The sequence below is a fragment of the Mobula birostris genome, chromosome 12, assembly GCF_030028105.1.
Source record: "Mobula birostris isolate sMobBir1 chromosome 12, sMobBir1.hap1, whole genome shotgun sequence".
Lineage (NCBI taxonomy): Eukaryota > Metazoa > Chordata > Chondrichthyes > Myliobatiformes > Myliobatidae > Mobula > Mobula birostris.
The window spans coordinates 97237533-97252796 of record NC_092381.1 but is presented as its reverse complement, the minus strand read 5'-3'; the positions used below and the strand labels follow the sequence as shown (position 1 = coordinate 97252796).

General features: G+C 47.5%; 1 protein-coding gene across 3 annotated transcripts in view; it reads left to right on the top strand.

Annotated features, from left to right (window-relative positions):
* LOC140206135 (pre-B-cell leukemia transcription factor 1-like) overlaps window positions 1-13430 on the top strand; it is a 607496-nt gene extending 594066 nt beyond the window's left edge. For all 3 annotated transcript variants that reach the window (XM_072274346.1, XM_072274345.1, XM_072274344.1), the window contains one exon: window positions 13300-13430. In XM_072274346.1, coding sequence (XP_072130447.1) covers window positions 13300-13392 — 93 coding nt within the window. In that variant the 3' untranslated portion in view covers window positions 13393-13430. The remainder of the gene's footprint in view (window positions 1-13299) is intronic.
* Window positions 13431-15264: the final 1834 nt, after the last annotated feature.

Here is a 15264-nt window from a genome sequence, read left to right as displayed (position 1 = left end):
GTTCCACATAGCCAATGAAAAGGTAGGGATAGCTAGGGTCTATGCTAGGGGCATAGCTAGGGTTTAGTGAAAGTGGGAGGAGTCAAAAGAGAAATTGTTGAATATGAGGGCCATTTCCACCAGATGGAAGAGGGTGATGGGGGCAAGGAACTAGTTAGGTCTGTTGACTATTCAAATATCTTTTGATATCAAGTTTGTGCAGTGAATAAATGAGCAGTGGGGAGGAAATATAAAGGGCAGAGCTTTTATAAAATAACATCTAAAAATTTGCCAGTACCAAAACAATTATATTTCTGAGGGATGAGAAGCTTTAAGTTATAAGAATTATTGAGTTATACTACATGGAAACAGTCTATTCAGCCCACCATCTCCATACTAACCGGTGGCCACCCATCTATACTAATCACGTCTTCACAGCTTTGCCCATAAGCCTTCTATCGTCCAAAGATGTGGCCTTCACAGGCTGAATTTATTGTTCATCCCAAATTCCCCTTGAGAAGGTGATAGTAACTAATGCAGGTGTGGGTACACCCACAATATTGTCAAGGAGTTCCAGCATTTTGACTCACTCAGTGAGGGAGCAGTGATATATTCCCAAGTGGTTATAGTGTGTGACTTGGAAGGCAACTTCAAGGTGATGGCGTTCCCTATGCTTTTGGTGCCCTTGCCCTTCCAGCTGGTAGAGGTCATGGGTTATGAAGGTGCTATCTAAGGAGTCGTAGTGATTGGTTGCAATCGATCCTGCAGATGCTACAGATGTTGTGCATCAGTAGTGGAGAGTGTAAACGGTTGTAGACGGGGTGCCTGTCAAGCAACATGTTGTGCCCTGTGAATGGTGCTGAGAGTTGTTAAACTGCACTTATCCAAACAAGTGGAGAGTATTCCATCACAATGTTAGATTTAGGGAGTTAGTAGGTAAGTTCTCATCACAGCATTCTGACCCTCTAATTTGCTCTTGTAGCCATATTGTGTTTATAGGTAGTCCAATTCAGTTTCACTGCCCTAAACACCAGCAGCATAACAGGCAGTTTCTGGTTAATCGTAACCCCAGGATATTTTTAGTGGGGGTTCCATTGACTGTCGGGGGGTGGTAGTAGCCAAATTTTCTCTTTTTGAATACCACCGTTGCCTCAGCCTATCAGCCCAGTCCTCCATATTGTCCAGAAATTATTGCATTTGGATGTCACTGTTTCATTATCTGAGGAGTCATTGTGCAATAATTACCAGGCATTCCTGCTTTTGACCTTGCAGTTGAAGGAAGATGATTGATGTAGCTGAGGCTGTAATGAGGTCAGGGGAGAACCCAAAGTGAGCTTCTGTGAGATTTTATAGATCTATCTACGAGTTGTTATTGAATCTAATAGTGTGGGACTTCAGGCTTCAGTACCTCCTACCCAATGGTGAAAAGATAGCATGGTCCAGATGGTGGTGACCTTTGATGATTAATGCTGCCTTATTGAGATAGCACTTCATGTAGGTACTACCATTAATAGGGAGTGATTATTGGGCTGAGTCCACTGCAGTTTCTTGCATTCCTGTACATTTGAATTGGTGTGCCAACCATGTTGCAGCCATTCAGAATACAATCTCTATAGTACATCTGTAGAACTTTGTTGCACGTTCAGTGAAAAACAGAACCTTCAAAAGTAATGATGCTGGTGCATCTTCCTTGTTTAAAGATTAAGTAATAGATTGATGTATTAAATCTCACATGTGACAAGTGAGAGTGATTAACTGATGTCCATAGATTATGCTCAGCATCTGCCTTCCCCATCACTGTCTTGATTGCAGTCAATTCTTGTTTGTGAAAGCTCAATTGAATTCCATCAGGCACACATGGCCTTCAGAGTCTCCTCTTCATTTTTCCCTATTCCACAGTGGGGGTCTGATCCCAGAACTGGTTGATGAAATGAACATATTCCAAATCACCTGGTTTTAAAAGAAAGGCCCCAGGGTTCTGGCTGCATCAAAAAATCTACTGGGATCTGCAGGAAGATCACAAGCCAAGAGAACTGTGTCACATTTACATGCTTTTCTCACCAGTTTGACTGGAAGCTATGTCTAATCTTTCTGCTTTTCACTGGAGGCTGTCTCAAGCAGATATACTAGCAATCAGACATACCATACCAGGCTGTTTCTTCTCCCCAGTAGAAAGGCACTGAGGCTGGTGGCATGTGGCTAGCATGGTGTGAAAGAGACCTTGCTTCCACTGGTAGCTCCTGGGAAACTATGTCCAATTGGGATATCTCTCAGTGAGGAATGCCAGGCTTGTTTGATGAAAGGTCATTCACCTGCAACCTTTCCCTCTCCACAGATGCTGCCTGGTTGACTAAGTATTTCCTGCCTTTACTGTTCTATTTCAGATCCCCAACCTCTACAGCAGTTTGGCTTTGGGTGAGTTGCTTGAAAAGAGTGTTCCACAGTCCCCGTCAGTATTTGTCTCCATAGATTGTATCCTAGGGCCAGACCTGCAGTTTAGAAGTCCCCACCTCCAATGGCCCACCGAAGCCATTCAACCTTGTAAAAGACTGATGCCTACCTAAACCCATTCACAAGCCGCAGGTTCCTGAAGCAACATCGAAAGTTGAACAGGAAGAGCTCCGGTGATTCAGAATACGGAAGCTGGCTATTCGCACCCTCCTCATACTCCCCTTCACTGAACACCCATCCTGGAACCCTTCCCCATATGGCTTCTCCTTAAACCCACCATTACTCTTCATCCTCACCATGTGGAAGCGAGTTCCATATTCCCATATTGATGATTATCTCTATAGCTCTCCAACATTGGATCCCAGCTCTTTCATCATCTTAAATACATCTAATCATCTAAACTAATTTTAGCAGGGATAGAAGGGAAGATGGAATCTTTTTCCCTTGGCAGTAAGAGAGTGTAAGTTTAAGATAAATTGGAGATTTAAAGGGAATCTCAGTGGGAAGATATAGAACATAGAATAGTACAGTACATAACAGGCCCTTCTGTCATAAGGTGGTGGCTGGGAACAGACCCAAGTGCAAGACACAGACACTGAAGTACTAGGGACAGGACTAGGATACAGGGTGATGGCAAGTAAATGGACAGGAAAACCAGGAACCTGGAACAGGACTGAACAAGAGAGCTAGGAGACCAGGCTTGGACTCCGAGCCAGAGACTGGACAAGGACTCAGTACCTGGGTCTTGCCAGAGACTGGACAAGGACTCAGTACCTGGGTCTTGCCAGAGACTGGACAAGGACTCAGTACCTGGGTCTTGCCTCTGGCTCGGACCCCAGACTAGGAAAGGACAAGGCTTGGCAGGCAGGCAGGACGGGGCTGGAGTCTTCAGGCTAGAAGCTGGAGGCGAGAGGCTTGGCTTGGCAAGAGGCTCAAGGCGAGAGACTTGGCTTGGCTTGGCAAGAGGCTCGAGGCTGGAGTCTACAGGCTCGAGGCTAGGCAAGAGACAAGGCGAGGCTTGACAGGAGGCTGGAGACTTGAGACTAGGGGCGAGGCTGGAGGCGGGGCAAGGAGAGGCTGGAGGCGGGGCAGGGCGTGGATCACCACCCAACAGAGGCAAGGGACAGGAAGGGACAGAACCAAACCCAGGTAACGGCAAGATGGCCTGGCTTACCTGAGCGGAGGCAAGGGGCAGGAAGGGACAGAACCAACCCCAGGTAACGGCAAGATGGCCTAGCTTACCTGGGCGGAGGCAAGGGACAGGAAAGGAGCTAGGTACGGGGTGGCTCCAGGACCAGACAGCAAGACAAGGCAAGGCTACTGGCAAAGCAGGGCAAGATGAGAACTTCAGGCGAGGCGAGAGTTACCGGCAAGACAAGGCAGGGCTTCAGGCGAGGAAACAGAAGGCAGGGGAAGGGATACAAGGAGTAAGGACAAGAACAACCTAGCCTCCACGCCCTGGTCTCTGGAGGTATTTATGCAGCCAGCCCCAACTAGCATCAGCTGCCTCAATTAGCTCAACAAGGACAGAAACAGGGTAGGTAGGAAAACCTGGAGCAAGGGTCATGGACCAGACCGAGAACCGGAATACGGACTTCACGGACCAGACTATGACACTATGACAGTACCCACGCCCACCCCCCCCCCCCCCACAGGAGCCTCCGGGCAACCAAACAGGGTATCCAGACTATGGATGACCTGGGCAGGTGGGAGGGTATGTAACAGAAAGGAACCCCGGGTGGCAAGAGGAAAACAACAGTGTCTGTGTCGCTGGGTCCATGGTTGGCTGGATCGTTCTGTCATAAGTTGGTGGCTGAGAACGGACCTAAGTGCAAGACACAGACACTGAAGTACTAGGGACAGGACTAGGATACAGGGCGATGGCAAGGACGTGGACAGGAAAACCAGGAACCTGGAACAGGACTGAACAAGAGAGCTAGGAGCCCGGGCTTGGACTCCGAGCCAGAGACCGGACAAGGACTCAGTACCTGGGTCTTGCCTCTGGCTCGGACCCCAGAACTGGGCAAGGACGAGGCTTGGCAGGCAGGCAGGACGAGGCTGGAGACTTGGCTTGGCTTGGCTTGGCAAGAGGCTTGAGGCTAGAGACTTGGCTTGGCAAGAGGCTAGAGGCTGGAATCTACAGGCTCGAGGCTAGGCCAGAGACGAGGTGAGGCTTGGCAGGAGGCTGGAGGGTTGAGACTAGAGGCCGGAGGCCGGAGACTAGAGGCCAGGCGAGACGAGGCCGGAGACTAGAGGCCAGGCGAGGCTGAAGGCTGGAGGCTGGAGACTTGAGACTTGAGGTGAGGCGAGGCTGGGGGCTTGAGACTTGAGGCGAGGCTTGGCAAGCTCCTCTTGGGCAGGGCGCGGATCACCACCCAACAGAGGCAAGGGACAGAAAGGGATAGGACCAACCCCAGGTAACGGCAAGTCAGCGTGGCTTACCTGGGCAGAGACAAGGGACAGGAAGGGACAGAACCAAACCCAGGTAACGGCAAGATGGCCTGGCTTACCTGGGCGGAGGCAAGGGACAGGAAGGGACAGCACCAACCCCAGGTAACAGCAAGACAGCCTGGCTTACCTTGGCAGAGGCAAGGGACAGGAAAGGAGCTAGGTACAGGGTGGCTCCAGGACCAGACAGCAAGTCAAGGCAAGGCTACTGGCAAAGCAAGGCAAGGCAAGACGAGAACTTCAGGTGAGGCGAGAGTTACCAGCAAGACAAGGCAGGGCTTCTGGCAAAGCAAGGCGAGACAGAACTTCAGATGAGGCAAGAGTTACGGGCAGGGCAGGGCAGGGCAGGGCAGGGCAGGGCAGGGCAGGGCAGGGCAGGGCTTCAGGTGAAGGCAGGGGAAGAGATACAAGGAGTAAGGACAAGAACAATCCAGCCTCCACACCCTGCTCTCTGGAGGTATTTATGCAGCCAGCCCCAACTAGCATCAGCTGCCTCAATTAGCTGAACAAGGACAGAAACAGGGTAGATAGGAAAACATGGAGCAAGGGTCGATGGACCGGACCGTGAACCGGAATACGGACTTTCACGGACCAGACTATGACACCTTTGGCCCACAATGTTGTGCCGACCCTCAAACCCTTTCTCCCATATAACCCCCCACCTTAAATTCCTCCATATACCTGTCTAGTACTCTCTTAAACTTCACTAGTGTATCTGCCTCCACCACTGACTCAGGCAGTGCATTCCACGCACCAACCACTCTCTGAGTAAAAAACCTTCCTCTAATATCCTCCTTGAACTTCCCACCCCTTACCTTAAAGCCATCTCCTCTTGTATTGAGCAGTGGTGCCCTGGGGAAGAGGCGCCAGCTATCCACTCTATCTACTCCTCTTATTATCTTGTACACCTGTATCATGTCTCCTCTCATCCTCCTTCTCTCCAAATAGTAAAGCCCTAGCTCCCTTAATCTCTGATCATAACGCACACTCTGTAAACCAGGCAGCATCCTGGTAAATCTCTTTTGTACCCTTTCCAATGCTTCCACATCCTTCCTATAGTGAGGCGACCAGAACTGGACACAGTACTCCAAGTGTGGCCTGACCAGAGTTTTATAGAGCTGCATCATTACATCGCGACTCTTAAACTCTATCACCCCATAAGCTTTCTTAACTACCCTATCTACCTCTGAGGCAACTTTCAGGGATCAGTGGACATGTACCCCCAGATACCTCTGCTTATCCACACTACCAAGTATCCTGCCTTTTATTTTGTACTGTGCCTTGGAGTTTGTCCTTCCAAAGTGTACCACCTCACACTTCTCCAGGTTGAACTCCATCTGCCACTTCTCAGCCCACTTCTACATCCTATCAACGTCTCCCTGCAATCTTTGACAATCCTCTACACTATCTACAACACCACCAACCTTTGTGTCGTCTGCAAACTTGCCAACCCACCCTTCTACCCCCCCACATCCAGGTCATTAATTAAAATCACGAAAAATAGAGGTCCCAGAACAGATCCTTGTGGGACACCACTAGTCACAATCTTCCAATCTGAATGTACTCGCTCCACCACGACCCTCTGCCTTCTGCAGGCAAGCCAATTCTGAATCCACCTGGCCAAACTTCCCTGGATCCCATGCATTCTGACTTTCTGAATAAGCCTACCGTGTGGAACCTTGTCAAATGCCTTACTAAAATCCATATCAATCACATCCACTGCACTACCCTCATCTATATGCCTGGTCACCTCCTCAGGCTTGTTAGACATGATCTGCCCTTCACAAAGCCATGCTGACTGTCCCTGATCAAACCATGATTCTCTAAATGCCCAGAGATCCTATCTCTAAGTATCTTTTCCAACAGCTTTCCCACCACAGAAGTAAGGCTCACTGGTCTATAATTACCCGGATTATCCCGACTACCTTGTTTGCACAAGGGGGCAACATTTGCCTCCCTCCAATCCTCTGGTACCATTCCCGTGGACAACGAGGACATTAAGATCCTGGCCAGAGGCTCAGCAATCTCTTCCCTCGGCTTGTGGAGCAGCCTGGGGAATATTCCATCAGGCTCCGGGGACTTATCTGTCCTAATGTATTTTAACAACTCCAACACCTCCTCTCCCTTAATATCAACATGCTCCAGAACATCAACCTCACTGATATTGTCCTCACCATCATCAAGTTCCCTCTCATTGGTGAATACCGAAGAGAAGTATTCATTGAGGACCTCGCTCATTTCCACAGCCTCCAGGCACATCTTCCCACCTTTATCTCTAATCAGTCCTATCTTCACTCCTGTCATCCTTTTGTTCTTCACATAATTGAAGAATGCCTTGGGGTTTTCCTTTACCCTACTCGCCAAGGCCTTCTCATGCCCCCTTCTTGCTCTTCTCAGCCCCTTCTTAAGCTCCTTTCTTGCTTCCCTATATTCCTCAATTAGCCCATCTGATCCTTGCTTCCTAAACCTTATGTATGCTGCCGTCTTCCACCTGACTAGATTTTCCACCTCACTTGTCACCCATGGTTCCTTCACCCTACCATTCTTTATCTTCCTCACTGGGACAAATTTATCCCTAACATCCTGCAAGAGATCTCTAAGCATCGAACACATGTCCATAGTACATTTCCCTGCAAAAACATCATCTCAATTCACACCCGCAAGTTCTAGCCTTATAGCCTCATAATTTGCCCTTCTTCAATTAAAAATTTTCCTGTCCTCTCTGATTCTATCCTTTTCCATGATAATGCTAAAGGCCAGGGAGCGGTGGTCACTGTCCCCCAGATGCTCACCCACTGAGTGATTTGTGACCTGACCCGGTTCATTATCTAGTACTAGATCTAGTATGGCATTCCCCCGAGTCGGCCTGTCCACATACTGTGACAGGAATCCCTCCTGGACACACTTAACAAACTCTGCCCCATCTAAACCCTTGGAACTAATCAGGTGCCAATCAATAAAGTCACCCATGACTTTAAAGTCACCCATGATAACAACCCTGTTATTTTTGCACCTTTCCAAAATCTGCCTCCCAATCTGCTCCTCTGTATCTCTGCTGCTACCAGGGGGCCTATAGAATACCCCCAATAGAGTAACTGCTCCCTTCCTGTTCCTGACTTCTACCCATGCTGACTCAAAAGAGGATCCTGCTACATTACCCATCCTTTCTGTAGCTGTAATGGTATCCCTGACCAGTAATGCCACCCCTCATCCCCCTTGCCCCCTCTCTATCCCTCTTAAAGCATTGAAATCCAGGAATATTGAGAACCCATTCCTGCCATGGTGCCAGCCAAGTCTCTGTAATGGCCACTACATCATAATTCCATGTATGTATCCAAGCTCTGAATTCATCACCTTTGTTCCTGATGCTTCTTGCATTGAGGTACACACATTTCAGGCCTTCTACCTTACTACCTTTACACCGTTTATTCTGCTTCTCTTTCCTCAAAGCCTCTTTATATGTTAGATCTGGCTTTACTCCATGCACTTCTTTCACTGCTCTATTGCTCCGGGTCCCATCCCCCTTGCAAATTAGTTTAAACCCTCCCGAACCGTGCTAGCAAACCTAGCTGCAAGGATATTGCTCCCCCTCGAGTTCAGGTGCACCCATCCAATTTGTACAGGTCCCACCTTCCCCAGAGGAGATCCCGATGATCCAAAAATCTAAAACCCTGCTCCCTGCACCAACTCCTCAGCCACGCATTCAACTGCTATCTCCTCCAGTTCTTACCATCACCGTCACGTAGCACTGGCATCAATCCTGTTTTTCAGCCTTCTGCCTAGTTCCCGAAACTCACACTTCAGGACCCCATCCCTCTTCCTGCCTATGTCATTGGTACCAACATGTATCATGACTTCTGGCTGTTTTCCCTCTCGTACCAGAACGTCGTGCACCCGGTCAGAGACATCCCCGACCCTGGCACCCGGGAGGCAACAAACCATGTGGGTGTCCTTCTCACATCCACAAAATCTTCTGTCTGCTCCCCTGACTATAGAGTCTCCAATGACGACAGCTCTCCTCTTCTCCGTCCCACCCTTCTACTCCACTGGGTCAGACTCAGTGCCGGAGGCTCTGCCACCATGGCTCACACCTGGTTGGTCATCCCCGCCAACAGTATCCAGGACGGTAAACTTATTATTCAGGGGAATGGCTACAGGGGTGCTCTGCACTACCTGTCTGCTCAACTTCGCTTCCCCCCCCGACTGTCACCCAACGACCTGCTTCCGACAGCCTAGATGTGACTACCTCCCTGTAGCTCTCATCTTTGACTGCCTCATTCTCCCTTATGAGTTGAAGGTCATCCAGCTGCTGCTCCAGATTCCTCACGTGGCCTTCCAGATCGCCCAGCCGTATGCACTTCTGGCAGATATTTCACACAAAGAATCATTTACATCTGGTCAGGACTAACTGAAGGAAGAGTGAGTAAGGGATATCCCTTCCTCACTCTTCCTTCAGTTAGTCCTGACGAAGGGTCTTGGCCTGAAACATCGACTGCACCCCTTCCTAGAGATGCTGCCTGGCCTGCTGCGTTCATCAGCAACTTTGATCTGTGTTGCTTGAATTTCCAGCATCTGCAGAATTCCTGTTATTTACATCTGGAATTGGTTGTGATGTAGGTGGTGACCTCACAATATTGAAGTTAACTATTTGAATAATCATAAGGCTGCAGAGCAAATGCAGGTAAATGGGACTTGTGTAGATCAGAGCTTATGGTCGTATAGTCAAGGGGCTCTCTTCTCTGCTTTAAGACTCCATGATGTGTAAATTAGAGCCCAGAATTGTGAATAATGTCCCTGTACAAATGAGAGACAAGATCCCTTCTGGTGCTTTCCCCCTCATACCTCAGTGCTCAGCATAAAAAGGAGCTTGCTGGGGCCATTAGGAATGGGTACACTGATGGGAGGTGATGAAGGAAAGTGGATGAGGCTCCGGTGAAGCAGAAACATTGCCGTTGATCAACTAGGGCAAATGGTCTGTAAAATACAATGTAACTCAGTGTAATTACACCTCAGTGTTTCTCTGTGTTACAGTCACTGTAGCAAACTAAATCACCAGCGCTACTATTCTAAAATACAGAGAGAAAAATCAGTAAAAATATTGAAAACACAAGCACTGAACAGATTAAATGGAGAAGTGCCCATCAGCCATCTAGAGTCCCATGACCCAATCAGAACTGTTTTATTAATATTCAGTGCTTCAGGGACTAAATTACTTCAGCCTCCAAGGACCTAATGGTCAGTGAAACCAAGGCATCAGTCAGCATAAGCCCTGTGTTTAAACACTTCCATCATTTGTAGGGACAAGAAGTATGTGTACGTGTGTGTGTGTGTGTGTGTGTGTGTGTGTGTGTGTGTGTGTGTGTGTGTGTGTGTGTGTGTGTTTTGTTTTTTTTGTATAAATGCATTGGTGTATCCTGAACGTGTTGTTGTGTGTCTTCTATGTGTCTTAGCGTGTCTACAGATGCAGATGTGTGCCTGCATGTATTAGCTAAAATTGGGATGGACTTTCCTTACCATAAAATAATACGCTTCTGGATGAGAGACTGCCAAGAGACATTTACCAGTTCTGGTCAAATGATGCCATTTAAATTTTGACTAATGTCCCCAGTGCACGTTAATCTGCCTGCTCTCAGACACCAGATTGATTCTGCTTTCTGCCCCATATACTTAGCTTGCCATTGTGAAGCAATAATTTGTTGTAATAGGCTGTTTGCAGAGCTGTTCCACCATGACCTTTTGTGAGAGGGCTTGCAGGATACGTTCCTTTTTAAAGGGACAGAGTCTCCTTGTCAGGCAGCATGAAGTGATGTCAGCACAAGACAAAGGATGGAGGTTCGAGGTGCAACCTGCCCACATAGATATAATGAACAGGGCCCCAACAATATGAGCAACAACTTCATTGCTGCTGCATTACTCCTGACACCTGTCTCAGACTGCAGGGAGCTCAGTGTGTTACTTCACATCAGGATATACTTGGCCCCTCTCACCCACAATATCTGGCACCACAGTAACTGAACAGACCTAGGGTGTCCATCAAGTTGAACTAGCTCCTCACCATCCCCATGTGGAGTTGGGCTTCCACCTGCAAAGCTATGAGGTGATGCAGGGTTGGGGTGTGTGTGCAGCCCCACAGGGAAAGGAAAGGTTGAGCCTTTACCTTTACCTACACCATTTATCAATCAGCTCAAAAATACACCCACATTTACTCATTGGAACTGCTCCAAGAGCACCAAGGAGAGGCCTCAATGATTTCTCTTTCATTGAGTTTTTAGTGATATTGCTGGCAAGACCTGTATCTCATTCTTGTCCCCAAATCTCCCTTGAGAAGATGATAGAGTAAACTGCAGCACTGCAAATGCGCTCTTGCAGTGCTGTTGGGGAAGGCCTTCTGAGGTTTAGACACAGTATCAATGAAGGATCATAAAATAACTTTAAACTGGGAAAGTGTGTGACTTGGAGGAGAATCTGGGTGAGTGACAGAGCACACACTGCAGCTATTGTGTATTAGTGATGGAGGGAATTACTATTTCAGATGGATAGGATGCCAGTCAGGTGGGCTAATTTGTCCCACAAGGTTCTTGAGAGTTGATGGACCTACACTGATCCAGGTAAGCAAAGAATGTTCCATCATACTTCTGGCCTCCTCTGCTGATGGTGGAAAAGGACTGGTGTATCAGGAGGTGAGTCATTCATCATGCCTCTGTCTTTATTTGGCTCTAGGATGTTGATGATAGTGATGAAGGCTTCCTCTCTGTCCCTCACTTCATTCAGCAGCTGGTTCTCCATGTCACGGTGGGACCATCATCCAGCTCCTGCTGAAACCCCTCTCGATGCCAGGCCTGCAGGGACTGGTCCTGGCTCTCCTCTCCCATGCTCAGTAGCACAAGATTCTGAACCCCAAAGGCTTGACAAGTACCAGGGATGGATGGAAGACCTTTGGCTTAGTAACCCTGTGTTCTGTCCATAGCCTCCTTGCCTTCTTGCAGAAGAAACAATCTATGTCTGTGTGATATCAACAAGTCCCCTCCAGACCCCAGCAGAACCTGTTGCAAGACCCTCTCACAGTCAAGATGTGTGATACAAAGGCCCAGAGGGAGAAGGTTGCTGAATGTAGTCACCTGCACCACCTTTCCTTTGCGTAGTGTGTGGGGTTGGTCCATGCATTACTAGTAAAGGGATTTACAGTGTTATTTTTTGTGTGTTAACTACATGTACAAATATTGCTGTGGTGTTTAACATTAAATGAAATGCTTAGTTTCATTGAAAGAGGTAGCAATTAAGGAGAAAGGGTGTGGACACCGAAGGCCAACTCAGGAACCGTCCATTCCGCAAATGTGTCTGCATTGGCTTTGTGGCTCTGGGCTACGGTTTAAGGTTCATTTCAGAGATCAGAGCATGTGATTTAGAAGTCACGGCAGTGCAAAGTTGAGAGGGCTGGCTCAAGAGACTAAATGGTAGACTCCTGCCTTTATGATCCTGTATTCCTGCAGAACATTACATCCAACAATCCAGCACCATGGATGAGTAAGAGGTCTCCAATGAAAAAAAAAGGAAACTGACTGATCACAAGTAAGCATTCAGTGCAAATGTGGCTGATCTACCCCAGGCCTCATTTCCCCTTCTGTCAGATCCTCATAACCTTCAATTCTCTGACTCTTGAAAATGTATCCACCTCCATTTTAAATCCAACACTGTGGCTGACATCTCTAAGATCTATCATCATCTGCAAGAAAAATTGTCTATGTACCTCAGTTTTAAATGACCAGCCTCCTGAAACTCTGTCCCCTTGTTCAGGATTCCACCAAACATTTGGGCTTTGAAGCTCCTGCATCTCAGTAGGTTACAACAAATATAGTTGTAGAGTCATACTGCACAGAAACAAGCCCTCAGCCCAACTGGTCCAGGATGCCCATCGAAGCGAGTCCCATTTGCTCATGTTTGGCTTATATCACTCCCAACCTTTCCAATGCACATACCTGTCCAAGTAGCTTGTAAAGGTTGTTAATGCACCTGCCTCAACCATTTCCTCGGCCAGCACATCATACAGTATATACTGACCACCTTAGCTTCCTATAAAATCTTTCCCCTCTCACTTTAACCCTATATCTTCTAATTCTTGATTCCCTAACCCTAGGGAAAAAGTCTGTATATTCTCCTCATGATTTTGTAAGATCACTCTTTCTTCTCCTATGCTCTAGTGAACTACTGTAAGTCACTCATAACTTTAGTGAAGCAATAGGTCTAGGACATAGATAGCCTTCAGTAAATCCTGTACAATGCTGGGGCAACAGGAAATGGTGAATTTGAACTGTTACAAAGCTATTTCTGCAGGACCATTTTAAATATTTCATCAGTATGATTTCCTGACTGTTGATACTGCTGACATTTGCTGTTCTCTCAGATGTTTCTTTCTCCCTGCAGACCAATGGCAGCTGGCAAGATGCAGCCACTCCATCCTCAGTGACTTCACCAACAGAAGGGCCTGGAAGTGCCCAGTCTGATACCTCCAATTGATCTCCTCACAACAGGGCATCATGACAACCAATGAGCCAATCAGACAAAGGGAAAGGAGGAGGGGTGGAGGATGTCCAGGGGGAGGGGTGGGTCAGTGAACCAACTCAACTAAACACCCAATCAGCTTTCTGTTTTTAGTGGGTGATGGTCAATTGAGACAGTCCTTTCAGTCTTTTCTCTGTCCGGGTACAGAAGTACTGGCCTGGATAAATCCAACTCCAAACAACTCTGAAGAAGCTTGACACCATCCAGGACAATGCTGCGCACTTGAATTGTACCCATCTACCACCCTAAATGTTCATCCCTTCTGCAACCAGTGAACAGTGCCTGCAGTGTGCACCATCTACAAAATGCATGGTGGCTACAATGTGCACCATCTTCAAGAGGTACAGCAATTACTGACCCAATCTACAGCAGCTGTACTTCCCAAACCTACTGAGAAAGTAGGTGCCTGGGAAAACTATTTGGGTTGATTAAGAAGACTTTCTGGTGACATTGTGATCATTGGCTGCAGGTATTATATGACCTTTTCCTCTCACGACTGGCCTACAGTTTGGTCCTTCCTCTTTGCCAGCAAGTGACTCATTGGTTTTGCTGACAATAAGATGCTCTGGTCCTGCCTGTCCTTAAAGCTTTTCTCAGCAGTGAGACCCTCCTTAACAACCAATGGGACCTTGCACTGTTAGTGACCTGGAACACATTGTGTTAACCCTCTGTGCCTGGATGCTGGCCAGTATCCTGCAGTACAGCTGGTTTGTAGCCAACCTCTGCTCCCAAGCCCAACAATTCTCTCTTTTGACTTCGGCTAAACATAGGATCAAACCCCCTCCGATCACCTTCCCCTTCCTCCAACATTTGCTATTTACTCAGAAGTAGTGCAGGGAAGCGGAAGCAGAGGCATGGCATCTGCAGCTAGTGCTGTGACAGTGGCAGAGATGGGGTTGGGTGGATGGGCAGTGAGGTGGTTTATTCCTTCTGATACTTGTGCGGAGCCTCTGTGTGCTCCCATTTGAATATTCCTTCCCTGCTGAGACCAGTGATGGGCCAAAGATTCCCAGTAGATACTGCACCAATGTCATGTCGTCAAACACATCCACCAAGACCATCAAAGTAACCAAATAAAAGGCAAGCGAAAGGACAGAAAGGACATTTAAAGGTTAAAAACATTAGACGTAGGTCTCCTTGCAGCTTTACAGAAACGTTCCTCACACATTTCCCCACCCCAGAGTTAATTCTTGCTTTTTGCAGCAATCGTTCGAACATTTAAGTGTGAATGTTCTTGTACAGGGGACAGGGGAGGGAAAAGACAGGAGGGGAGTGGGTTGGGAGAGGGTGGGGAGCTAAACAATGAACCAAAAATTGTCATGAATACCACGTGTAATTCTGACTCTCACTGGCATGTGAATCCAATCTGACAGTTGTTTGCTAATCTCTGTGTCACAAGTGGAATTCTGTCCTACTAGCAGTGCTCCATTTCTATGTGAATCTCTTGCTTGTGTTGAACAACCCACATTTCCGATAGCTTCTTGGGTTTAGTGGTGACTGAGTGGAGGACTTTGGGTTCCCATTGTTTTTATCTTGTGCTCACGACTAACTCCTTAGGTGATGTGGAAAGCAGCAACTTCACTGAAGTATGATTGACTGTGGGTTAAGAGGCTCTGAATTCTTAGCATTGTAACCCCTAGAATTTTGCTTTCTTCTGCTCTCTCCAATTTTCCCCAGTGCACACATTACAGACAATCCCATAATCTTGCCCATTATGGCTACTTTTTTGGGTCAGCCATCTGCCGAGTCTACTGAAGTTCAGACAAGTTAAACAAGGCATATTTGTTTTATACTAGAAATTCCACAGAAAACAGAAATGGAGCAGAG